General features: G+C 42.6%; 1 protein-coding gene across 1 annotated transcript; it reads left to right on the forward strand.

The window, feature by feature from the left end:
* The first annotated feature begins 1,813 nt into the window (after positions 1–1,813).
* On the forward strand, positions 1,814–24,028 carry slc35f3b (solute carrier family 35 member F3b). Its single transcript, XM_071522442.1, has 7 exons — positions 1,814–1,889; positions 13,753–14,095; positions 18,959–19,178; positions 22,198–22,323; positions 22,990–23,182; positions 23,428–23,517; positions 23,787–24,028. The coding sequence occupies exons 1-7, from the start codon at positions 1,814–1,816 to the stop codon at positions 24,026–24,028; spliced, it is 1,290 nt and encodes a 429-aa protein (XP_071378543.1).
* The last annotated feature ends 2,345 nt before the right edge of the window (positions 24,029–26,373 follow it).

Genomic DNA, 26,373 nt, shown 5'->3' on the forward strand with positions numbered 1-26,373 from the left:
GTCTCTAATGTGTGTATCTGTAATTGCTTCTCAGAGGTAAAACTCTAGGGTGACATGACACAAAGAGTGTTACACTGTTAAAACAAAGTGTGTCAAACATAATTTCAGTTGCTCATGTAGCTGCCATCGCAAAAAGTGTCTTGGTAGCACATAAATTCAGAGTGTTTTGAAACCTGAAGTGACAATCGGAGCATAGAGTTTCATGACTAATTTGTTCTATTGGTATATACTCAATGCTACAAGGTGCCTTAAACATAACATGGTATGTAGAATAGAAACACTTAATTAACAGGTGTGATGGGACACTCAACAATGTATTCAGCTCCTCTCTCACCTGATGCTGCACACTTTAATGTGAAGTTACTTTATTCTTGGGGTTTATAAATGCTAAATCTATATTGCCCTCATGTGATTTGCTGCAGTGTGTTCTTTTGTAGGCTGCAGTAAATTCTATACATCCTCATTATGGGTCATCATTAAAACATAAATATAATTGAGCCAATATTATGAATTGGGTTTTTAAAAAATAAAATATGGATATTCTCTGTTCACTGGCAATTATTCGCCTATTTATATAAGGGATCTCACATTACTGTAGTATAGAAAACATATTTTGGAAAACCATTGACAGTGCAAATTGAAGACAGTCTTTCTCTTGCACAGTCTTAAAGACTGGTCAGTAGGTTAGTCACATTACACAATAAACACCCAAACACGCACCAAATAGTGCATTTGTAGTAAATGACCTTGAAAACACAAGATTACAGGACATTTTCAGGAAACTGGCAGTATCTGGGCTTTTAATTCCATCTTATAACCAACACTGCGGTTATCCTTCACTATTTCTGAGCTCATCTCAAATCAAATGAAAAATTAGGCAGTTCACATACCAGTGAAATTCTCATTTGAAGCCACAGAGGAAATCTCAGGAGCATAATAACACAAACGTTTCCAAGCCGGTGAATTAGTGGTTCCCAAAGTAGGGTCTGGGGACCTTCCAGGAGCCTTGAAGGGTTACAGTGGGTCCCCAGATAAAATTAAGGAATACTTTAATTTCTCTATAATTTAATTCACTTGAAATCATCCCAATTAGATCGTGTTTAAGAATGATTTGTGTAATCATAGGTCTCACTCTCAACACTATACTCTCCCCATGTTGACAGTTGCACCATTTAATACAACAAAAACCTGCCTATATGGGGAGGATGGGGGACTAATGTGTGTCTATTTTTTGAGTCCGTGACATTAAGAAGCCCTGGGCTACATCACCACCCACCCTCCACCCCCACCCAATTGCACTGGTCCCATCATATCTCCACACAGTCCATTTATAGCCTGGAGTTTGCTTGCGCGCTGCCAATTCCATCCCTCTCTCCAGCCAGTCCCATGCAGCGCTTCCTTTGCCCGGAGGGACCACGGCCACGGGGGGTCGGGGGAAGACAGCCGGACTCGCCTGCTTCGGGACGGTGGGGGGGAGGACGGTGATAGGGGGGCTGATGGATGCGTGACGTGGCGAATTGCAGCAATTGCCAAACTGTACGTGGGGAGAGACCAGTCGGGACGCACTGGATACTGCAGATTTGGGAAGGGAGGCAGGTGGAGAGCGGGGTGGGGGGATCCGAGCACGGGAGGAAGAAAAAAAAATCATCAACAGGGAGTTGGACGAATGCGAGGGGAAAGAAGGCAGGAGACCGGGTCTAGAGGGGCGAGGAAATATCAGGAGGGTCCCATCAAGAGGTCTGGTGTCTGCACCAAATCAGCTTCAGGGATGTAGTCGAAGCGGAGAGAGCTCTGCCCATCCGAGCTCATCATCATGAAGAAACACTCCGCACGGGTCGCCCCGCTGTCCGCCTGCAACAGTCCGGTGCTCACCCTCACCAAAGTAGAAGGTAGGGAGAGTTCATATCGATTTGGACAGCCTGCACGGTGCACCGGGGCTGTTATTTCTGTCTCCCGGGCATGCCTCCATCAAATTCATAGAATACCCAAAATCAGAAACATCCTTTTATTGATTTGAGAAGCGCGTTTTTGCTTAAATAACTGCTGCTCACGTAGCCTACCTCCGTCAAGAGTGGCCGCTTTTAGACATGGATGAACTTTTAAAAATCTTATAGCGACCAAGACAACAGGAGAATCAATGAAGCGCGCAAGTTACCCTTTGATGTCAAATCCATAACGCATCGGGTATAGCCCAACATTTAGACAAACGACTGACGCTGGACAGCAGCCTAATCAGTTTTTCTGCATGTAAATGCTGTCAAATGAATTCAGAATTGTATGCCATTATTTATTTAAGGACTATTTCCTTCCATCAAGTGATAAAGAATTGTGATGCTGCTCAAAGACCCAATGAAGCCTGTAAATCAGAGAAGCGACATACAGCCTCGTCCAGTTCTATTATTGGCGCATTGTTTCTTTTGGTAAAATCGCGACGCGCATAGGCCCGTAAATTGTGCAATTTACTGGTCCGTTCAGAGGAGTGTCTTAAGTTGTTATTGCAGCAGGGGTTTCCCCTTGCCTCACACTCTCCACTCTCCTCCTAGTCATTGGCCACAACAGTTAGTCTGTACTCCAGTGCTAAAATACCGCACAGCATCGTGCCTGGATGCGTCCTAGAGCAATTGGTCCATGAACCCAGCAGTAAACATGCTAATTGTCCCTGTAACCTGTAAAAGACACAGGCTGTCCTGCAGTTCACTCTGCCTCTAGTGGCTTCATGATGGGTCGATGAAGATGAGTCAGTAAAATTATGGGTCGGTCTGATGAGGGGTCGGTCTGATGATGGGTCGGTCTGATGATGGGTCAGTATTATAAGGGGTCAGTCTGATGAGGGTTAGTATTATGATGGGTCAGTCTGATGATAGCTCAGTCTGATGATGGGTAAGTCAACGACAGGTTGGTCTGATGATGGGTCATTCTGATGATGGGTCGGTCTGATGATGGGTCAGTCTGATGATGGGTCAGTCAATGATGGGTTGGTCTGATGATGGGTCAGTCTTGGTTTTATGGGTCTCCCTCCACCCTTTCTGTGGCTAAAGGAATGTTCTAGTCGGAGAGTCCCACTGATCTGAGGCGGAACTGGAGGAACACAAAGGAAACTGACAGTTCCTGTTGAGATCATTAGTAAGGGACAACTACTCTGACTTCCCGTGTGAGTGTGTGTGTGTGTGTGTGTGTGTGTGTGTGTGTATGTATATGTGGTATTTGTGTCTTCCAAAGCCCTGTTTGTCTTGCTGCATCACTCTCTCAACACAATTGTCCTTAACGTCTTCAAACAGGAGAGGTGTAGTGTTGTTGCTCTGTTCCGGGGCTACGCCTCCTCTCATGATGTTCTCCTCAGCCTGTGCCACTGTGTTCACTTTTGTGCAGAGGGGGGATGATATGCATCTTTAAATCCTCATAGTACCTCACAGCACAGAAGATGACTGATTATCTCAATGTGCACTCATTTGTTTTGCACAAGCACCAAGCAAACACTGAGCTGCACTCGAATTTGCTGTTGATTTCACAGCATTCTAAAAAGAATAGCACTAAACCACAGCATAACGCCCTGCATCCAAAGTAATCCCAAGCTCATTTACATCCAGTGCCTCACTGTAACTGGCTTTGAACACTGTAAAATATTTAGCATGACAGTTGGACTTACAGTCCTTAGTTTTTGCCCTACGACTGCTCCATGAGCTGTGCGAACACATTCCAATGCATTTGCTGAATTAAGTTAGTCAACGGTGAAATGATGAAATGACCTGAGATGATATTTTCACTTGACTTACAGTGAGCTCCAAAATTATTTGGCTGTCCACTCTTATCACGTTGGATTTCAGATCATATAGTACCTATGATGTTAGCCTAAAGACATTTAATTTGAAATCATTTTTATCCATATCAGAAGTTGTCAAAATCAATGTCAGTTTGATACATAAATTATTTGGAAAAAATAAGGATTCAATTAAGTGAAGAAGTAATTTTTTTTACATAAGCATAAGTTCATAACATGCAGTTATCTCTTGAACTGTTGAACGCAAATGAACAAACAGCCTCAATGCAGTTGAGCACAATTGTCTACAAGTCATTTGATGTTAAGAATTATTTTGACAGCATACTAAAATGAGCACTTAATTTAATGTAGTCTCTCTCTCTGCTTGCAAATATTTTTTGCATGCTAAAAATGCAGGAACCATGTACAAAACCACCATGTCATTCATCCAATATAGATGAACATAGTCTTAAAGGAGTATGCTCACTCAAAATTGCTATTAGATGAGCTTAATGTTGTGTGAGGAGAAGGCTGCTGGAAGTTTTATCTGTGTGTGTCGAGTATTTAGTGCAGTACAGTGTTGTTGAGCATGTAAAGCTGGTGAATCAAGCAAATGCTGGACACACAGAGGTGAAACTGCTGCCAATCTGCATGTGACACCACAGTGAGTGCATCATAGAGCTTATTTGCCAAAATATTAGTGTATTTCCTTAAATCCAAAGCTAATCTTTTCATGTGATAGTTAATACTTAGTTCACTAAGGTTTAGCTAAAGAGCAGAGTAAGACTTCTCTATGAATGTTGTTAAATAGAGATTTTTCAAAGCTTATTCCATATTCAGTTGATTGGGAATTCACAACAGACGGAGCTAATAATGTGAAAATTTATGAAAATATTCCATTATTCATAATTTATGAGTAGGCTAGAATATAAATGAAGCATTAAGTTCCATGCAGTTTTATATGGCCACTGCAGTAATCTCTCAAATTAACTAGAAATGATTAGTTTGGCTGAGATACTATAGTTGTTTGTACTGTGCTGCTGGTATTCACTGCGCACGATGTTGTGTCATCCTGGATAACCTATCACACTACTGTAAACCCTACTTGTAAATGTGCACATTACCTCAAAATAATCAATACAGCTGGATTACCTATGATTATAAATTAATTTGTGTTAGGTGCCAGCTCACAATATTTCATTTTCTTCCAAATGAATGAGGTGGCAGGCTGTTATTTCAAGACAATTCTTTATATTAATAAAAGCAGCTATGCAATGAAAGAGAAAGAGATGAGAGGAGGCTGGGGAGAGAGGGTTAGGGTGTTTTTTGGGGGGGTGTCATTGTACAGTATTGTAAGTTGTTGAATGGAGTCAAAGCTGCAGAGTTTATGATGTGAGCAGTCGGCTCCCCCTTTTCAACACCTGCTTTGAAAAAGGAGGGAATCACTGGGGGCCACAGTGGATCCACACACAGCTTTTCAGAGACTCTGCTGCTTATGTAACAAAAAAAAAACTGTTCTGCACACTGACAACCTGCACCCGGCTGTCAAAGAATTATTCTTTCCAGTTTTAGATCTTCAATGTTTTTTTTTTTCTTTTTTTGTCAATTTAACATCCATAGTTCCACATAGAATTGATGCACGCTTTTAAAGCAACAAGCACATGATTTGTGATAAGCAGTGAGCTAGTGAGAAATATAAAGATACTGTATCTCTGTATCTGTATCTGTGTATCTCTGTATGCAGTCATACTATAGTACTTTGAAGGGAAAGGTAGAAGCCCCACCCATCCCATCTTGGATTCTGGTTAATAAAATGCACCAAGATCAATTCAGACATCTGGTTTAGTATTAGCAGTAACATCTTGTAGGCTCATACCACCGCAATCTATCGTCAGGTGGCACATATCCATCATCCTGTTTTCCTTTCGTGCTGGTAGCCGTGGTTTCGGAGTCGAAGTCATTTTCTGAGGTAGAGGTCGATGATGTCTACTGCCCTCCACACTTTGATTCACTGTCGTCATTGTGAGTATTTGTTTCCTCCTCTATATGATCTTGTGACAAATTCGCCCCACTAACCAGTCCACGGATGATGAATTATTGATTTGTCTTCAAATATATTTCCAGTGATGGTGTCTGTGGGGAATGTCTGTGTTATGCCTCTGTTGTCAGAGGCATGAGTAAGAAGTTCATAAAAGTCCCTTTAATCTCTTTAATCTCATTACAGGCTGTGAAACAGAACAGGCATTTCTTTTGAACGTGCTTCAAAACAAGCTTACATCCCCCAGGAAGATGATCATATTTCACGGCTGCCATAGACTGCACACTGGACCTTTCCCCAAGGCGCTGTTTACCTTGACCGCAGATTATATCCATCTAATGATAAAAAATACTCGCTATTTTACAAACACACTTACAGCTTTAGATTAAAATGTCCTTTAATCTAGTATCATTAAGTCTTCACATGCTATTTTTTCTTGAATCAAGTGTCATTTTCTTGTGGATAGTGTCTTATTTCAAGATACTGACACTTGTTTCTAAAGTAAATTCAAGAAACAAGTGAAACTGTATTGGAAACAAGTAGAATTATCTCACTCCATTGGCATAATGTTTCACGTTTTAAGAAAAGTAAGATTTCAAGGTTGAATATGAGACTAAATGATTTCTCAATATGGATATTGTTTGCAGCGACGGGTGTAAAGTGGTTAATGTTTGACCAGTTTCAAGGTCCTGTCTGCCCTGGGCTTTCTGCACAGTGCGTGAGTGTGATCTTCATCTTAATATAATATGGACATTTATAGTGAGTAGCAGCAGTTACCGGCAAGCAAGCAAAGAGCCTGTAAAATTACACGGAAGCAATGGAATGTTGGCAAGACCACAAAATTCAATTTTTTGTCCATTTGAGGTGAAGAACTAAGAAAGCGAATCACCAGCAATATCACAATGTCACAGAGGATAAAAACACACACTTGTACTTGTGGATGATGTGCGTGTGAAAGAAAACGTACAAACCCAGGCCTTGTATGAATGGCAGCAGCCTAGGTGTGACAGCTGAGTCTAATTCAGTCCAGACAAGGGTCAAACTTTTGTATACTCTCTTTAACCTGGATCTGTGGTGTAAAAAGATCACCAGAGTGATGGTCTTATACTGTAAAGTTTGGGTTTTTCCTTTCCAAGCTCCATTAATGCATAGAGTTCCTACTTTTCTCCCTTGAATCTAAATCAAGTTGACTTCGAAAGTTGTCTGAGGACTGAGGCTTTTTCTTCAAATTCATTGTAAAAGCAGGTGAAATAGACACCTCTCTCCTGATCAGTGTAATGAATACACAGAGTGATGGTTTTATTAAGTGGGTGAGCTGTAGCTCATGTTAAACAAATGCAATGTGCATATGGGAGATCAGTTTGGGTCTTTCATTGTAATATTGTATTGATAGGGATTTCAATGAACAGATGGATTGGTGTGAAGTGGTAGAGTGGATTCCTAAATGAATTCGTCGTATGAGTTCAGTTGAGGTTAGCAGCCGCTGCTTTCTTGCTGCATATCTCATTTGTGTCTTTCATGTGAGAAATGCTTTCTGTAACAGTACAGAAGTGTTTCATCTTTGAGCAAAATCCTTTGCAAAAATGTGTAAAGAGTAAGCTCTAAGCTATAATCCTAAGTTGGGAGAGTTGATCCTTAAGCTTTCTTTGGATGCAGGAAGACTGCCTATCCTCTCAAAATTTGTTATTCAGCCATTGGACCAGATGTTGCAGATGTGGTGTACCTAGAAGATTAATTATTACATAGCTGAAATAACAAAATATTTTGCTACTAAGCCTAAAGCATTCGTAGTAAATGTGACAAGCCCACAATTGCATCAGCAAAAATTTGTGTTATGTGCTTTGTTGCATTTCATCTGTGAAAATGATTGAGTTGGCAGTTCACTCCCTCTGCATCTTGTTTTTACTTTGATGAACTTCCGTTTACTTTTGATTGCATTGAAAAGTAATCAGTCATCAGACTCTCAGGGTCATTTTATAAAGGTGACAGGGACAGATAATAGAAGACATTTCTGCAATTACTTTGACCAAGCTCCAATAGGACTGAGGGAGAACTTTAGACATTTGTCTGCTCAGACGGGCAAAGTCGTAAGTCAAGTTTATGTAAGGCTGATAAATTCTCTTCCTTATCAGTGGCTGTGGGATGCAGGGAGGGAGGAAAACCACTGTTTGGTAAGGCACTCAGACTCAACACCTGCGGTGGTTACCTATCCATTACTTCAACAAGGGACGCTGTGGCCAATCTTTTAAATATTGATTTGTCGCGGAAAGTGCTGGGACTCGTGCCAGTCTGTTAAACTGCAGGTCCATCACGCTACATTCACTGGTAAAGGGGATTGCAGGAGGGAGGGATGCCACAGAATCGGGGGATAGACGGTTGGTGCCAAGTGCTGAGTAATTGCTCTCGCTCTGCTGTAATACCCAGTGCACAGACACACACACATGCACGCACACACACACACACACACACACACACACGCTCTTGCTTGCTGGCACGTAGTGTTTTGCCGTGTCACTGACCAGTGTGTCTGTGAGGGGGCCGCAGCATTGACCTGTATCATCAGCATCTGTTCAACCAGCTGGGTGGATCAGGGCTATGACAGACAACAAGTCCTCAACTCACTGAGCAAGTTGCTGCGCTGTCCCTTGAAGAAGAAAACAGGCAGAGGAGGACCAGCAGCAGACATCCTGCCCTTGTCTGCTCTCCTGGGCCTTTCTCCCTCAGCTGTGTGGTCCCACCTATCAGCTGGTTGAAGCAGCAGGGCGTGTTTGCCGCCTCTCTCTCTCTGTTTGGTTATTGAGTGGGACAGGCTAGTCAGATGAGCCCGCTCTGCTGCATTGAAAGGCCCTTCTGACTGACAGCTCGGCCTGACCTGCTGTCACAGCCAAGTCTCACAGACTCTCGCTGTCTGTCAGCCAGAGGGATCGTAAAGAGACTGACTGCTGTCTGTGTGCTGCCTGTCTGACCCTGTCACGGAAGCCCCGTCTGTCCGCCTGCCATAAACAAACTACCCTCTTCTGAAGTGAGACGTTCATAGTTGATCTAGAAATATCTAGAGGATGTCTTATTTTCAGACTAATACACACAGTAGTTCTAATATGTTGTAAAAGGGCCAGTCATTGATCCATATGTCAGAAATGGTAGACAAACCACATAAAGCCATGTGGGATTTAAGGACTTTTTTTTTATTGATAGACTTCTTGATTCAATGATTGATATTGGGTGACAGCGTGAGTTTATCATATTTTGAAGATGAATAAGGTTAAATTGCATTTGTGCATCTTACATTTGTGCAGAATAGACCAGTGTTTTGAGTTAAGAAAATTGCAGAGAGCAAACTCTTGGGTAATTCTGAACAGTATTGTTGTACTGTATATACATCTGTATCTATAATATTACACCAGCAAAATCAAGGTAGGCGCTATAAAGTGTTTTGTGCTTCTCATACCCAAACAAGGAATTCACACTATAATTTTTCATCATGTGCATTAAAGAGTCTGTGACTGCCTCGCACCAGTCAATTCATATTCATCGCCATACGGTCAGAGAGGCCCAGAAGACAGTAAGACAAGGAGGAGAGTTCCTCTGAAGTGTGTGTCGGTGATTGATCTGTTTACCCTCCTGAAGCACTGAGGCACAGCGCTGCAGTGCACTCTTACTCCCACGGACGCATCGCCCAACCACCGTACAGACATCCCTCTTCCTTACCTCGGTGTCCCCCACTTAGCCGAGGTCCCGCCAAAGCCCTCGCGACAGTCGTACAGCCACCCTCACAAACCCGACGCCCCGCTCGCTCAGCAGCCTTGCACGTTCCACACTGCTGTCTGTGATGATCTGCGCTCTCGCATTGGGAATAGCGGGGCGGCAGAGAGAGCGGGGGACGGCGTGGGCGGCGGCCTGTGGAGAGAGAGGGACAGCGCAGGCTTTCTCGGCCTGTCACGGCCGGGTTCTGTGAAGTGTGAGAGCAGGCGGCCAGGCAGGGCTCTGCTGGCACGTTTGGGATTTGCAGTTATCAGCAGGAGAGATCTGCACTGCAGAGACTGCAGGGGGAGGGAGGAGAGCAGAGTGGGAAGGAGGCTGATCGGGAAGCAGGCGAGCGTGGACTGAGATGGAAGAAACACTGGGAAACTGACTAGTTAATGGCCAGATAAATCTCATCGCCAATCTTAGCATTTTCTCCCTGCTGGTAGTACATCATATATTCAGTTCTCAGTATCAGCCTGAGGTGCTCAAGATGCTAAAACACAAGGGGCAGAGAAATGACTATATAAGCTCATCCAAACCTTTTAGCCCAGGTGGAGAGGTCACATCCAGAAAAACACAAAGGAAATCTATGCGTTGCTAATATCTCCCAGATTGTTAATTAAGGCATACAGTTATATGACTAGCGATGAAGACCCAATAGGACTGATTCTTTGCCATATGTGGATGAATTCACACTACAGGGGATCATAGTATAATGCTCTTTTTACAGATTTACTGTCTCTAGTGTTGAGACCGGCTTTGCCTGTGCGTATCAGATGCCTTGGTACAGTGTGTGTATGCCTTATTTCAGCTGAGGGGAAGGGATGAGTAGATGTGAAGAGGCAACAAGGAGAAGTGATATGGTTGTCAGAGTGGATCCAAGGTTCATCCTACAAGGATGTCAAGCGGTTTCTTCCTGTCTCCAATGATTTCACAGATGTCTGTTAGGTCTATTTGAGTCAATTAGATCCTAAATGGGCTTAGAATGTATTGAGATACTTTTCACTTGGTGTTAAACAAATTAAGCATCTGCAACAATACAATAATCTGCAGTTAAATCCAGTCCGCCTCTGTTTTATCATGCAATAAGCTCACAGCAGGGCTTGCGTACAAGGGTTTGAAGACTGGATATGAATGGTGCACATACCAGATACTCTTTAATAAAATTGGGAGAACACTGAACAGTAGAAAGACAGAATCAAACCAATGTGGTAAGAGTGGCAGTGATGAGGCAAACAAGCCGGTCGAAAGTTGACCTTGACAGTTGAAATCTGATTAAGGACTGATAAGGTTAAGTGGCTTCAGTCAATCATTTAGCAGTAGCGTGTGACCCTCTTTCCAGGTGTTTCTGTCATAATAGTAATGGCCACATCATTAGCGGAGGAGCCTTTTCTATCTTACTCAGCCACTCTGCTGACCCACCTCTCTCACATGATGACTTCAGTCTGCGTACTGCGCTGCTCTTTAATGGTAAGCACCGGCAGTCAAGGTTAATACAGTACCATTAGTCACCCTCAAACTGAGTGTGAAAGAAGTGTATTACTTCTAGATCATCTAGCTGACGCTTCAGTGGGTGAATAATGTGTATACATCGGTGTGTCAGCATTGATTCACAGCAGCTTGAATGAATGTTTTATCCAGCCAAGTTTAATTTTTGGTGAAAGCTTTATGGAGGAGTGTGGCCTGTATGACAGGAATGTCACTATGGTTAATGTTGCCATGACACTTCACTAACTACTTTGATATGCGTCAGAACTGTAAGTGCTTAGCTGGGTCCCAGCGCCTCTCTGGGAGCTGATTGGCTTGGCCCATCACTGCATTTGGAAGATTAAACTGTGCTGCAGTATGGAGCAGTGGCCAGGGCCACAGGATGTGGGATGGAGGCCCAGGAAGGACAAACTGGGCAGCACAGACCAGAGATGACCTTCAGAGCAAGACAAAGAGGCCTGGAGCTCAGAATAGAGAAACTTAATTCTCACCCTTGTGTCTAAGACTTTGATAAACATCAATGTGTGTCTGTGTGTCTGTCTCTCGCTCTCTCTCTCTTTGGTCTTTGCTGATTCATCATTTCATTGCAATAGCAGACAATGATCTTGAATCATCTTTCATTCCACTGCCAACTCTGGTTCGGGGCTGTCAGAACTGTCAACTCCTGTTGCCACAGCAGAGAGTATTGTTTGTTTGGGATACCCACATGAAGTCCCTACATGCTTTCATCTCAATTGCATCACATTTTCATTTTATTGTCTTCATACATAGACTATTAATCTCTTGTGCATTAATGAGAGAGCCGTTTAAGACGGCATCCATCATGCCCAGTAAGGCGGCTCGTTCTTTCTGGGAGGGCCGCCTCTGACCTTGCCAGGTGGTCTCATCAGAGCACAGATTAACTTCCCTGATTACTATCGACCCCCGTGCCTGGCACAGGCTGAGGCTCCGGCCTCTGCAGGGAGCCTACAGAAATATATTAATACATGAAGCGAGCCGGACGCATCAGCCTAGCATCGTCCTCCCTCTGATTATGCAGTTCACACTGACATAAAGACAGAGAGTCTGTGTAATCAGCACAAGGTATATGGTAATAAACTCACACAGGACCAAAACAATATGCGAGAGAGAGAGAATCTGATATGATTCTGTGCTGTTGATAATAGCGTTACATGTTTACAGTGCAACTCCCAACATAAGTTAGATTTATTCTCATCTCACCAAGGCCTTTTGATGTGCGCTCTGTTTTCCAGTCAGCAGTGTACAATGGAGATGAATCGGCATAAGGCTCCCTGCGGCACATCATTACCTTCGGAAACAGCAATAGGGAGATCCCTCATTTTTAACTTGTTGGAAGGCACGAAGCCACAGGAGATGCATGATGCACTTTATACAACCGTTATAAAAGCCAACCGATATGGGTTTTTGTTTAGTGTTGTCTTACAATTGCCTTGTTATAATATGCTGGAAAGTTATTGTGGTCTTGTAGTCTTGTATGTAGTGGTGAAAGTGCGTCTCGGGTGTGCTTGGCTTCAAGATGCTCTTAGGGTTTTGTTGTTAATGCTGTTAGTGTTGATAGGTTTGTCTAATGGAGCTCTGGGCAAAGTATGTTCATATATCTTCAGTGCACAATTTTATTGAGAGATGAAGAGAGACAGATAAGTTGTTTGTTGTTGTCTGAATGAAGTGGTACTGTGTGAATGAAGTAGCTATTTTTATCCACAGAACAAAGATTTTCCATACTGAAGACCTGAACTCACTTTGAAGTTGATGACCTGAGCAATTGGTAGATTATCTTGAATATTGTGTTATAGCTGATGGACTTTTATTAGTTTGCATACGATTACACAGCCATAACTGAATTGTTTAGAGGAGGCAATGGGCAATGTAGCCATGAGCAAGCATCATTACAAGAGAGAACAAGATGACCTTGCAAGTGAAGCAATTTAGAAGCAGTGAGTGAATGAGAGTGGGACAGGAAACGCAGCACATCAACAGTATGCTTGGATTCACAATGTATTGAAGCTATGTTGAAGTTATCAGGTTTTGAAAGGACCAATGGAAAGTTAAGTGTTATTATGTATGCCTTTGCGTGCACACACACACACACACACACACACACACACACACACACACATACACACATGCACAGTGTCATTGTAAGTCATGAGGCGGAGTAGAGGTCGCCTCAGATTGGATATCAGATCTGCCCTCTTTTGTCCTCTGTTTGGCTGCAGCCTGTCACACTCGATCACCAGATTTTTTACTCAGATGTCTGATTGATTACCTTCAAGTTCAATTAAACTGTGAAAGGAGCTATTATTATCCATTGGAAAGATGGAAAGACATGGATGACCTCAAGTCACTTGCACAGTAGGAAGATTCTCTTGAATAAGCAATACGTTTGATTTTTAAATATAATTGAATAATCCATGCACACTTAAAACATACAGACATAAAATAATGTACTGAAATGTGATTTAACAAATGAAATCACCATTTGAAAAAATAACTCTTTTAACCCGTAGTTAAAAAAAATTGTTAGAATCAGCACGGCCCAAACTGAATAATAATTTGAAGAGACAGTCTGTAATGCATTGTGGCATAATTACTTCTATTCCACTGAGGTGCATAGTTCAATGACAAAATAGTCTTTCTGTTCAGAGAGGAAATGATCAGTGTGAGCGCGCCTTGCTGTGAATCTAACGTCTCTGTGTCCGCCCAGGAGAAGACCGCAGCAGGGAGACCGTGGTGGGCACTGCAGATGGACAGCCAGCCACGGGTGCGGCGGGGGCGGAGTCTGGCACCAGCCGGCGGAGGTTGCATTGCTGCATCAGAGTAACCACCGTACACGTGCAGAAGGCCCTGTGGGGAGTCGCCATGGTGATGTGCGTGTGCTCGTCCTGGGCAGGCTCCACCCAGCTGGCCAAGCTGACCTTTAAGCAGTTTGACGCGCCCTTCACCCTCACCTGGTTCGCCACCAGCTGGAACTGCCTCTTCTTCCCCCTCTACTACATCGGCCACCTGTGCAAGAGTCCAGAGAGACAGACGCCCAGACAGAGATTCAGGTGAGACGACTCGCACCGCATCCGAAAAAGGCCAAAGACCGTATCTCATTGCCTTGACCAAATGTTATATTGTGGTGATGTTGATGATACACTAATGCACTAATGTTAAGAGTGATGTTAACATGCACATGAGCCCATGGCAAGGACACTTCATAGTGTCTTCATAGTGTGTTGAAAGGAAAAATCCACCCTAAAACACTTTAACACTGTTAAAAAAACAGCTATTGGCGATGCACCTTGCATTTCTGGGCCCATCTTGTTGTTTGCTGATGTATTTTTCTTATCCCCATGGCTAATTGGCCAGACGTAGATGATATAACGTCATGTCAACATATTTCCAGCGCAGCGACAGTGGAGATTAATAGGAGAAAGATTTTCAGCTTTTCACCTCAAGTATCTAAAACATCAATGTAAATGTCAGGTTTTGGTGTCAGTCCCTCAGAATCAAAGAGCAAAGGCTTGTTTGTAGACCCACTATGTTGCACCGACATTCAACAATCACACAGGGAGAAATCCATTGCAGAAGAGGCAGAGAGACCAATTTCTCCCCCGACAGCAGCCTCAGCAGACCAGAATGCAGCGCAGCCACGAGACAGGTTGCGACTCTTGCTTTTTCTCTTTCTTCTTCCCGACTGAAAAACTCTTCACTCTCGCTCTCTCCGCCTACGCATAAAACCCACAGCTGAAATGCTCAGGCACGTTCAGGCACGTTCTCTGGGGGTTGTCGAAAGGCATTCTGGGAAATGTGTGAAGTCACTAACTGAAGTAGAAGTGGATGAGGCAGGTTAGAGGGAAAGTGGGTATAGCAAAAAGGTGAATTACGACACTTCATCATAAAATAACTCCTGGAATGCATTGAACAGCACAGGTTGTTGCCAGATTGTTTACCTCCCGTGCGTAATAGCTAGTTATTTGTTTAATTTTGAATATCAGGTTCCCACACACTATCTTTATTCGTGCTGGTGCAGCTAACAGAATGAGTGTAGCCATAAGTGTGGTGTTTTCACAGTTGAAACAGTGCATTAATCCTGGTCTTTTGACAGGAGTTTTATCTCCGCTACCTGCTGTATTACTTTAGCACAAAGAGCAGGGTGGTGGGGGTTTTCGGGGGGTGGGGGAGGAGGGTTGAATCATTGGTTGTATCCTGGATGTGGAGCCAGGGAGCTCGGCTCTGTGCTTCTGATGCATCTCACGCCGATGACTGTACTCTTGTGAGTGCTTACGCAAAAGGATCTGGGGCTCCCGCTCCCCAGCCGAAACGCTTATGTGCTCCGAATAGCAAAACCCTCCGTTTCCTTTGTATTCATTCAAATTACACCTGCTGGTAAATCTCTGGCGATGCGAAAAAACACAATAGAGGCCAAGACTTGACATTTGCAATAGCTGGCCTGTCTCTTCATATAGAACAGTGGCCAAAGTAGAGGCAGAGACATGGCATTCGTAATAGCTGGCCTGTCTCTTCATAGATATCAGTGCTGATCGTTCAGGTTTTCCCCGCAAGCACCTGGGAGGCTGATGCTCTTATTCTCCACTACACTGTATCCCCTCATCACTTTCTCCTGCTGTGCTGACGTGAGATTTACCTGACAGACTGGAGCTGTGAGAGAGAGAGAGACAGAGACGAGAAAGGCGTATTAAAATTACAGGCTTTCCTGGGTAGATTACCAGGCTAAATATGAAAACTTCTTGTGCACTTGAGAGAACGATAAAATTAAGTATTTATTAATGAAAACCATTTTGGTGAAGGCCTTCTTCAGGGTTAAAGCTTTACAAGACACAGAGCTTGTTTTATACAAAACAATAAAATTCAAAACAGTCAATAAATAGGCACAAAGTACTTCAGACAATGATCCAGTGGGGTGATTTGTTAAAGGGAGTGGTGGAGGAGTTTGAGGATAACGAGGTGGGAAAGGAAGCCAATAGCAAAGGCTGCTGCTAGCAAGCTACAGTACAAATAGGCTGGATTATAAGAGACAGCTGGTTTGGCCAGTAGATTAGTTTGTGTAGCGGAAGCACAGGTAAGGACCACCAAAGCACATGTTTTTTAAGAAAAGAGATGCACAAACATGTTTAGAAAACTTTATAAAAAATCTTTGACTTTTAAATCTTCATTCATGCCTTTTGTAAATAAACTCTGGAGATTATGGATCCAGAAGGCCTGATGTAATCAGTGTCACCGATCACCAATGTCACTATTGCTGATTTTGATTCGTTCAGTACCAAAGAAACCAAACAAAGAAGGATGTCCAGTCTCTGTCTGGCAACAGAGATTTGCCAGGCTGAAATACTTTGTTTGGGAATGCACTGCAGTGAGTGAGGCACTGGGAAATGTCTCTTTCTCACTGCTGATCTCAAGAGCTGCTGGCTGGTTAAAGTCTCCTCCCATTGCACCTTCCCTCCTCACCACTCGTCAATCCTCACCGGCACGCAGTCGCAGAGCTGCAAGTCTTTCAGTGCAGATTACAGCTCTCACACGTGCAGAGACAAACTGTTATTAGGAGTGCATCCAACTTCTGTAATGAAATGAAGACGGGCTTTAACCTGATGTTCATTAAGTTAGTTTGCTGTTTATAAAGCAGAATGACCAATGTGTTCTTAGTGCACACTCAGCTCTCTGGAGCTAGATCATAAGAATGCTGCTCCTCAGCATCCAGCAGCCACTCTGGCAAATGGATGTGGATCTACCTGCCGCTCCTCAGGTACTGATGCTTCAGCATGTTTAATGGTGCGTGTAGTCTGGTTGCTTATCAGCTTCATTGGGTTAGATGTTTTCAGGGTAAACTATGCAACAGAGAGAGCATGTAAATAGTGGCGGTGAGAATGCCAATGTCTTAAAAATTACGTTGATGTCATTTCTTGCTTGGGGGTGTTGGGAGGGAGTGGAGGGTAGTGTCATGAAGTTTGATAGTAGAAAAATAAATATTTCTTGGCAGCGTAGCAGCGTGATGCAACATAAGCCCCTGAGGAGTGGAGCAAATCAGAACATAGTCGATATCACAGTGGACTCCACAAGTATTCAGACAGTGATACAGTACGTCATTTGATGCTTTGGTTCCACACTTTTATTACATTGCATCTGGCACATTGACTGTGAGGTTAATAGCTTGTGGACTGTCTGCTTTTACAGCCGCTTTTTGTATACTCTTGTTTTATCACCAGTTTCACTGTACAGGCTTTTTTAATTTCAGTGTATCTCCAGGACTCAGCTGGCTGGACTACGATTGCCTATAAATTGAATCATGTCAATCCTGCTAAAGAGCTTCAAGCTATGCAGGAATGGCTATTAGTAGCAATCAAAGTCATTCATGCCTATCAGTAATGTATTTCATAAATTATTGACATGGTGGCACCTGTAGTGTTATACCCACATGGAATTTAATTTCCTATTATTAACTATTTAAAAATGTGTACAACACAGTTAATCAAGTGAGGTATAAAAAGCATTTTTTCAGTAGAACACAATATGTATGAATCACAAACACACTGCATCAAAGCTATGACTGCTGCTGTTGTTGAGCAATTTTATAGGACTAAAGCTACTGCCAGAGAGATTAAATTGCTAAATCTCTATGGCTACTGCTCCCTTGCATGTGGCTCCCAGGCAGCAAAACATATTTTCAACCAGGAGAATTCATCAACTTCTGCCACTGGTTACCATGATACCAACGACTTTTTTCTGTAATTTGTTAATATTGTTCAAGCCTGGCTGCTGCAGCAGAAAAGATGCCAATACTCGACCATGCCCAGTTTATTTATCTGCTTCAGTTGCCTCTGATGAACATGGTTGCATCAGAGGCAGATTACAAAATATAACATATTTTGTACAATTCTTATAATACATGGTGAAATATGGTGCAGTTTCAAATTCCTGTCTACTGAATAGTAGCTGCCTTGATATTGGCCTAATTTCTTCTTTTTTCTTTTTTTTTTTTTTACCATAAACAGTCTAGAGTGGATGCAGCGTAGCCAGAAATTGGCACACACAAACCATACAAACACCTGGGGAAGAAATGAATCGTTTGGTTGGTTAATGGGGATACAGCTGAATTTCAGCCTGGAAATATGTAATTCTCATGCCTTGGGACAGCTGTGATTGCATCAGTAAACATTTACTAAATGTCCCCATTAAGGGGGAGTTGATCCCACTTCAAAATGTGTCACACAGATGTACTGCTACAAAGAGAATGAATAGAAACAAATGAATAAGGAGACTATGACTGTGCCCAGGATGGTTATCAAGGGGATAAGGAAACATTTTTGAGTTCTGAACTAATCGCTCTCCCACACTGAAAAGTTAATTTAGATGTAAAAGTGTAAAAGTTTAGACAAGCATGGAATGACTCAACAAAATCATCACTGATTAGATTCTTGTGTCTCTGGTTTCACTTGGACAGAGATGTTCATGTTCATAAATACTGATTAGACTCCCAGGCCATAATAATATGTATCAATTCTTATATTTTGCTGCGTCTGAATTATGACTATTATGATCACAAATTAATTTACACAGGGCCTGAGTTATAGAAGTAAAGAAAATGATCATGATACATGAGTTTTGACTTTTAATGTGTCCCTGTTCTCAGAGAAACACGTCTATATTGGTACTGAAGGGATGTGATGATTCATGAATCCTGACTTCCATCCAAAAAAAACAAAGAATATAATGAATCCAGATCATGTTCTATAGCTTCACTAAATTCTTTTGTACATGAAATTTGTCAGTGAGAATGGATTAATATGAAACATGCATTTGCGGTTTAGACTGATGACCAGAGGAATAAACATATGGATAGGTAGAGGCAGGGTACACCACATTTTTCAGTCTGCTAACACTGTTGTGCTGTGCGTTCTGTCTGTGTGCAGGGAGTGTTGTCGGTTCTTCGGGGACGACGGGCTGACACCCAAGGTGTTTTTCACCAAGGTGGCTCCCTTTGGCCTGCTGTGGATCCTCACCAACTACCTGTACCTGCAGGCCCTCAGGAAGATCAACACAACAGACGTGTCAGCGCTCTTCTGTTGCAACAAGGCCTTTGTCTTCCTGCTCTCTTGGATTGTACTGAGAGACCGCTTCATGGGGGTCAGGGTGAGTGTGTGAGAGTGTGTGCGATGTTTTTGTATGTTTTCCGCCATCCAAGAGCAAATGAACCGTGTTGCTGCATCTGCAGAAAAGAGTCTCAGTAGAGCATAGGCCACAGTAGGAAGATGCGTAATTAAACAATGACTATTATGACAATTTTAGATTATACACTGTAGACTACACTAGGGCTGCAACTAACGATTATTTTCTTTGTCGATTAATCTGTCGATTATTTTCTTGATTAATCGATTAGTTGTTTGGTCTATAAAATGTCAGAAAATGGTGAAAAATGGCAATCAGTGTTTCCCAAAGCCCAAGATGACGTCCTCAAATGTCTTGTTTTGTCCACAACCCAAAGATATTCAGTTTACTGTCATAGAGGAGTAAAGAAACCAGAAAATATTCACATTTAAGAAGCTGGAAAGAATGACTTATTTTTCTTAAAAAATTACTCAAACCGATTAATCGATTATCAAAATAGTTCGCGATTAATTTAATAGTTGACAACTAACCGATTAATTGATTAATCATTGCAGCTCTAGACTACACACCTGTGGCAAGATTCACCAGTAAAAAAACAAAGAAAATCATGTAACAACATAACAAAAACAAATTAAGCAGTAGTAAAAAAGGCAGTGAGCATAATGTAGCTGATACGACCTAATATAATGTAATATTGTACCTAATGCCTGTTATTGTGGTATTGCAGCACTTGTTGTGCATGTCTGTATGTGTAAAACATACATATTTTAGCTTTTAGTACTTAGAAACTGTGAAGTGATAGTATCTTTTAATTGAATGAGTTTGATTCATTCCCTTTATCTTGAATGCCACAGTCTCAGATGGACTAAATTCAGTTAAGATATAATGCAGCTGCAGAGGCTTGCTCTGTTTGGGCAACATGGGGAAACCACAGGCAACATTTACTCACCATTATGCTTCCGATTGTTCCTCTCTTTGCTTTGGTGGAGAGAAACAAGGCAAAAATGTTCTCTACTTACAGGTTTGGTGTGGATTTAAAACATGTCCTTGAATGTTTTATGCATCTACATTATGCAGTGGTTCAAACCTGATGATAAGGGGCGGTTTATGAAATTCTGCTTGTATAGCTCCCAAAGGATTGCAAATAATCTGTTTGGCCTGCAAAGTAATGTGCTTTGACTGAATTTACAATTTAATGTGAGCTGTGGACACCGGGGAGAGCAGAGCAGGTTACCTGTGTGACAACGTGATTTACTACCGATGGTCACCATGCCAATCAGATGTCACTCCTGGTGTGTGCGTGTGTGTGCGTGTGCGTGCGTGCGTGTGTGTGTGTGTGTGTGTGTGCGTATGTGTGTGTGTTTGTGTGAGCGTGTATGTGTATTCTTGTGTGTTTGTCATTGTTTTGGTCCGGACAAGGAGAGCAGCAGAAGATTAATGGTTTATTTTGTGGATTGAGGTATCTCCACCTCTCCTTCCATCGCTCGCCCCGAGATGCTTTCATATCTGCAGAATGGATTCCCTCCTTTCGCTTTCACACGCTCCCACTCACCCCATCTCTCCCTCACTCTGCCCCCCTTTATCTGTGATGAAAGGCCTTAGTAAAACACTAACACTGTAATCCTGCATCTCTCTCTCTCTCTCTCTCTCTCTCTCTCTCTCTCTCACTCTCTCACTTGGTGATGGGGATTGCAGTGTTTGGATGTCTGCAGCAATGCAGGGGATCTTGGATGAGCTTCCGTCATGAAAATGAAGGAGGGATGGGGGAAGTTAAATCATCCTTGTTAAATAGAGATGCGGCCTGGTGCAGTGATCCTGTGTAGGTGAATAGACGTTTCAGTAGATGATGTAGATGTTTTAATGCACCAGAGTGAGAGTGGAGTGCACAAGTGAGGAGGTGGTATGGCATAAGTATGAAGAACATTTTGGTTGATTTGTGACTCGAGTTTGGCTTAACCAATTGTAAAGTGAATTAGATACAGCATATGCATTTCAGCTTGAGCCACATACACATAGTAATAACACTGTAATAACATAAGCTGCTAAATGTAGAGCTGGACATTGATGTGTTGTAAATGTGTCGACTTTGCAGTGGATTGGATTGATTAGTCAGCTCTGGTCGTGATCCATTTCGCCTCTTACCCTTGCATTGTGCTGAACCATCTTGAGAGCCCACAGTACTAACAGACGTGGGGTCGCTGACCCTGTAAACAAACAGCCCTTTTCCAAGAAATGAAAGGTGTAGTTGTGACTGACAGGCAGCCTGCACTGCAGAGAGGGCCATTTTGCCAAGGGTGCCCCTGGGCTTTAGCCAAGCAAAAACACACAGCTCATTTATCTTCCTGACACCTCCTTAATGCAGCGCTAATCCACTCAGCTGGACTGCGCCTTGTCCCTGTTCCCCAACCACTCACACTTGAACACACACAGTCATGTACACTTGCACTCAAACATACAGCAAATAACAACAAACAAACATATAATAAAACACAGGTGAAGGACTTTTGGCTGGTACTCTGAGGTTGATTGAGATGAAATGGATATGGTTCAGCGTCTTGAAGCCATGTGTCTGCTGTGATAATCAGAGAGGCAAGGAGTGGGGCGGGCTGTGGGGGCCGGTGGATGGCTGGTATTTGTTTGTAAACATGATGGCAGTACAATGGAAATCAATGTCAGACAATCAACCCAACACTGTGGAAGCTGTCTTTACTGATGTGGAAGCAATTGCCCTGTGTACCTGAGAGCAGATTTTATCTAGGGGGAGTATATGTGCTTGTGCTTGCCTGCATGTTTGTAAGTATTTGTGCAGCAGCATGTAAAATTCAAATATGTGAAGCCTTAGAATAAATCCAGAAGTCAACTGAATATAAAACATAACCCAAATATTATATATAACCCAGTCCTGTGAGGATTACAATTTCTGCAGTGGATACAACAATGGGACTCATCTGAGCACATTGTGAGCGATGCAGACATCAATCACAATCTGACCAGAATTGTCCATCCTTCTCTGTCTGATGCACTGCCTCCTCTCCCTCTGCAGATAGTGGCTGCTATCTTGGCCATAGCAGGCATTGTAATGATGACCTATGCTGATGGATTCCACAGCCACTCTGTCATCGGCATCACTTTGGTCGTGGCCTCCGCTTCGATGTCAGCACTCTACAAGGTATGGGTGCAAGATCACATGGCAATCATCTGATTAACTGGAGAGCGTTAGTCCAAATATCATTGTAACCAGAAATGAATGAACTGTGTTTAATGTGTTTAATATCAGCAACATTCAGCTGTTTGATTTGCATTCTATCATTAACCTCCCTTGTAATGATAGTGTTCATTTGGGGTAATGGATGTCCTTAAAATGTTTTAAAAAATATTAACCAGACAAATGTATGAATTTTGAAGCCATAAAATGAATGCTGCCCCAGGTTTCGTCTTACATAAGAGCTCCTTCTTCTCTATACTGGACAAGCGCCGATCTACTTATGTAACCAGGTGACAGAAGACAGGAGGAGATTATGAAATGTAAGCCTAAGCTGACAGAAGCGTGTGATTTGTGTGCGTTTGGTAGCTTGGCCTCAGGCTGTGATGTCCTGATCAAGGAGGTGGCTGGACAGACAGGTATATATTTTGGCCGGCTCCGGTCTCCTCTGTCCTGCTGTCTTTGTGGCCAAATGTGATAAACAGACAGCGGTGGCCCAGTGCCAGACGCATGGCAGGTACTTGGCAGGTGCACCCTGTGCTCTACCCCTCTGCTCCATGCGGGGGCAGGCGCTGTGAAGTCATCACATGTCCAATTCATGAGTCCTCTCCCTCCCTTTCCATCCATCCACAGGTGCTGTTCAAGATGGTCCTGGGCAGCGCTAAATTTGGAGAGGCCGCGCTCTTTCTGACCATCGTTGGGAGCGCCAACTTTGTTTTCATCAGCTTTGTGCCGGTCATCCTGTATTTTACACACGTGGAGTACATTGGCTCACCTCAAGACATCCCCTGGGCCTACCTCTGTGGGGTGGCAGGCCTGCTTTTCGGTATGGAAACATGATTGTTTCATAAACTCTCATGCAGCACCAAATGAACCAACACCAATACTGTGCTTGAGATCTCTTGAATTAATGCTAATGTAATTCATTAACATACGTTAGTCAGGTTAGCCGTTTGACACTCCTGCCATTGTTCATTCTTTGCACATATGTTAATTGCATACTTCTTTTAAGAAGTCACAACTATTAATTTTCACTGCCTGCTGCTACTCTGATTTTGCTTCTCCCCACAGCTTTCAACGTCCTGGTGAACTTTGGCATTGCGATCACATATCCAACATTAATCTCCCTGGGCATCGTCTTAAGTGTCCCTGTAAATGCAAGTAAGTCCTTGCTGACAATACCGATTTCCTCGATCTGTTCACCATTTAATATTCTATGCCAGTGAAATCCCCCCGCACAAAAGCTATCACCTATACTTGATTGAAGGATAATGTTAAATTTCAAAGTGGATAATGTTTCCTTCTCATTATTTAATTTCTAGCATTTAATATACAAAAGAATTATAAACCACTTTACTGGTTTGCGTCAATTCTATAAATTCGCATTTCTTAATTGCTAATTAAGTATGAATTTCTTAATACTTTCACAGTGGTGGACCTGTACACGTGTGAAATCCATTTCAACACGGTGCGCCTCATTGCCGTGTTCATCATTTGCCTGGGCTTCCTCATGCTGCTGCTACCGGAGGACTGGGACCAGTGCATCATCCAGCTCAGCACCAAGCTGCGCAAACGTGATGAGCCTGCAGAGAGCAACGGAGAGGCAGGTGCCACCACAGGGCTCAACTGGAGAGGAAGAGCCAGGACCTCCATGTCAACATTTGCACATTGACCCCCTGAAATATTAACACACACACACACACACACATACATACAGGGAGGGAGACACACTTACTCCTCCTAATGTCCACGTCTGGACATCTGATTGCCATGACCCGCATGGTCATTTTTTGCCTGGTGCCCTGCCCTCTCTTTCACACGACTCCCTGGGTAAAAAAAAAATAAAAATAAAAAATATATATATATATATATATTTTAGACTGTCCTTTCATCTGCAACATTTGGCCTATAGGGGGAGACTTATGTAAAGTGATGCAAGAGGCATAGATTGTGTATCACTGTTTGTTTCCAAAACATCATTCATTCATTTGGCGTCCGTTCCACCCAGAAGTGAAGATATTGATCGTATCTTTCTACCCAAAAGTGATCAGGTATAACTTGTCTGTGCAGATGACTGGGTCATTTATTGTTCTTAATTTTGCAATACCTCTTAATCATTCCATTGGATCAATCCATCCTTGCGCCTGGGAAGACTTGCCAACTTGCCTGATATTTCACGGTTCAGAGGAAAGGACAGAAATGTGTCGTTTGTTTTGAGGCAGGTGTAAACTGGTGGACTTGCTGGCTTTAACAACATGTACACATCACCTTCAAGATCCAAAGAAGATTGCCTAAAAAAAATGCTGAATGCCTGAAAACAAAGGAGAGACCTACAGCGGCATCCCTCAGGTGTAAACTTGACGGCATATACCTGCCTTTCATGCACTGTACATAGATGTATTTCACACCTTGGATGTCCTGGAGCGGTGGGCACGTACGGTGTGAAGGGACCTGTCTGGACATCTGAGTATCAATCTGAGCTGAAGAAGCCTTCACTACGCCTCTCTCTGTTTGGCCAGTGAGAGATGATCAGGTCTTCTTCACACTAATCGGCCCCCTGTGGCTATACACTTTCCCGGGGCTAAACTCCCACTCAGTCGATGCTGACACCCTCTGCTCGATGTTTCAATGTATGGGATGGTTCAGATTTGCGACAAGCCCATCTGATTTATTAAGAATTGTAAGTGCTTTAAGTCCATCCGTAAAGCACTTGCCTCAGTTTTTCTGTTGCTGATATATTGGAAGCAGAGGGCATTAGCATTTGCTAATAATGGCTGGCTCAAGCCTAATGGGGTAAAATATTTCAAACAATGTTAAACGTGATTTAAAAAAAAAAAAAAAAAAAAAACTTCCATTAGCAGTGCTAACTAATAGGTAACGCATTTTCGTAATGTCTGCTTCAAGTATGGCAATAATCAAAACTCTAGTGCAAGTACAGAACTTCTTGGATGGACTGAAAGGACTCCCAGTTCATAATAAGACAGACAGGCTTCTAAAAAAAAACTTGAACTACCCCTTTAATTACTTTGAAAGTCAACCATAGCTGTCACTGAGCCTCCCTTTGGATTCCTATCACTAGAATCTGCATTTAACTGTCTAGAGTCGTACACACACAAACTAACCCGCGGCAGTTATCAGTTAAGCTGTTTTGTATTGGGAGAAAATAATTGACACTAGATGAAAACTGTCTCACTGTGGCTTGAGGAGAGGTTTGACACATGGGAATGGCTATTGTTTGTCAAGCTCTGCTGTATGAAGTAAAAATAGTCTTATTGTAACTGTTTTCATTTATCACATTTCTGAGGCGAGTTAACAACCGAGGCCCTGCAGACGAGCCTTGTAATGGGATAGATGGAAACTCTGCCTTGTTGTGAATGTATGAACATCACTCAACCACACATGCTCGCTATGTGCTATCTGTTTTTTACAGTGCCACCATAGACTGCTGCAGACAGACTCTTTAATACTATGCTTCTTGTACTCATCTGACTCAGTTCCATTTTTTTCTGAACAAACTCTTGACGCATCTTTATGGACTTTTTTTTTTTTTTTTAATATTTTTGCATTTGGTTGCTGACTAATCTGAGGGGACAGTGACATCTACAGGACAAGCATGCAGATATGACCAGATACAACTGAGAAGTCCACTTCACTGCCTTTTCTTTGTTTTGCAATAGAGTACGTTAGCACTGTTTCCCATTGTCATTCTCTATGACAATAAATAATAATATTGTATTCCTCTGGAATTATTGCTAGACATAAATGTAAACCTTTGTAAGGAATGATGATTTTTACACTGAAATGCAACATATGATTATCACATTTGAGGAAGAAATATTTAGAGCGTGAATAAAAGATGAGTTTATTAGTTTGGTCTACTGTTGGGTGTCTTCAAGTGTAATCACATGTACTATATAAAAGATTTCTTTTCAATACACTTCCTTGTGCAAGTTTATTTTCTACTTGCCCATGCACAGATGCAATACAGTACTGTACTTCATTTACCATCATTTGTCA

Source organism: Centroberyx affinis, unplaced genomic scaffold (assembly GCF_046629955.1).
Source record: "Centroberyx affinis isolate AG114_WGS23_722 - 3 ecotype Tasmania unplaced genomic scaffold, CSIRO-AGI_Caff_v1 ptg000987l_1, whole genome shotgun sequence".
Lineage (NCBI taxonomy): Eukaryota > Metazoa > Chordata > Actinopteri > Beryciformes > Berycidae > Centroberyx > Centroberyx affinis.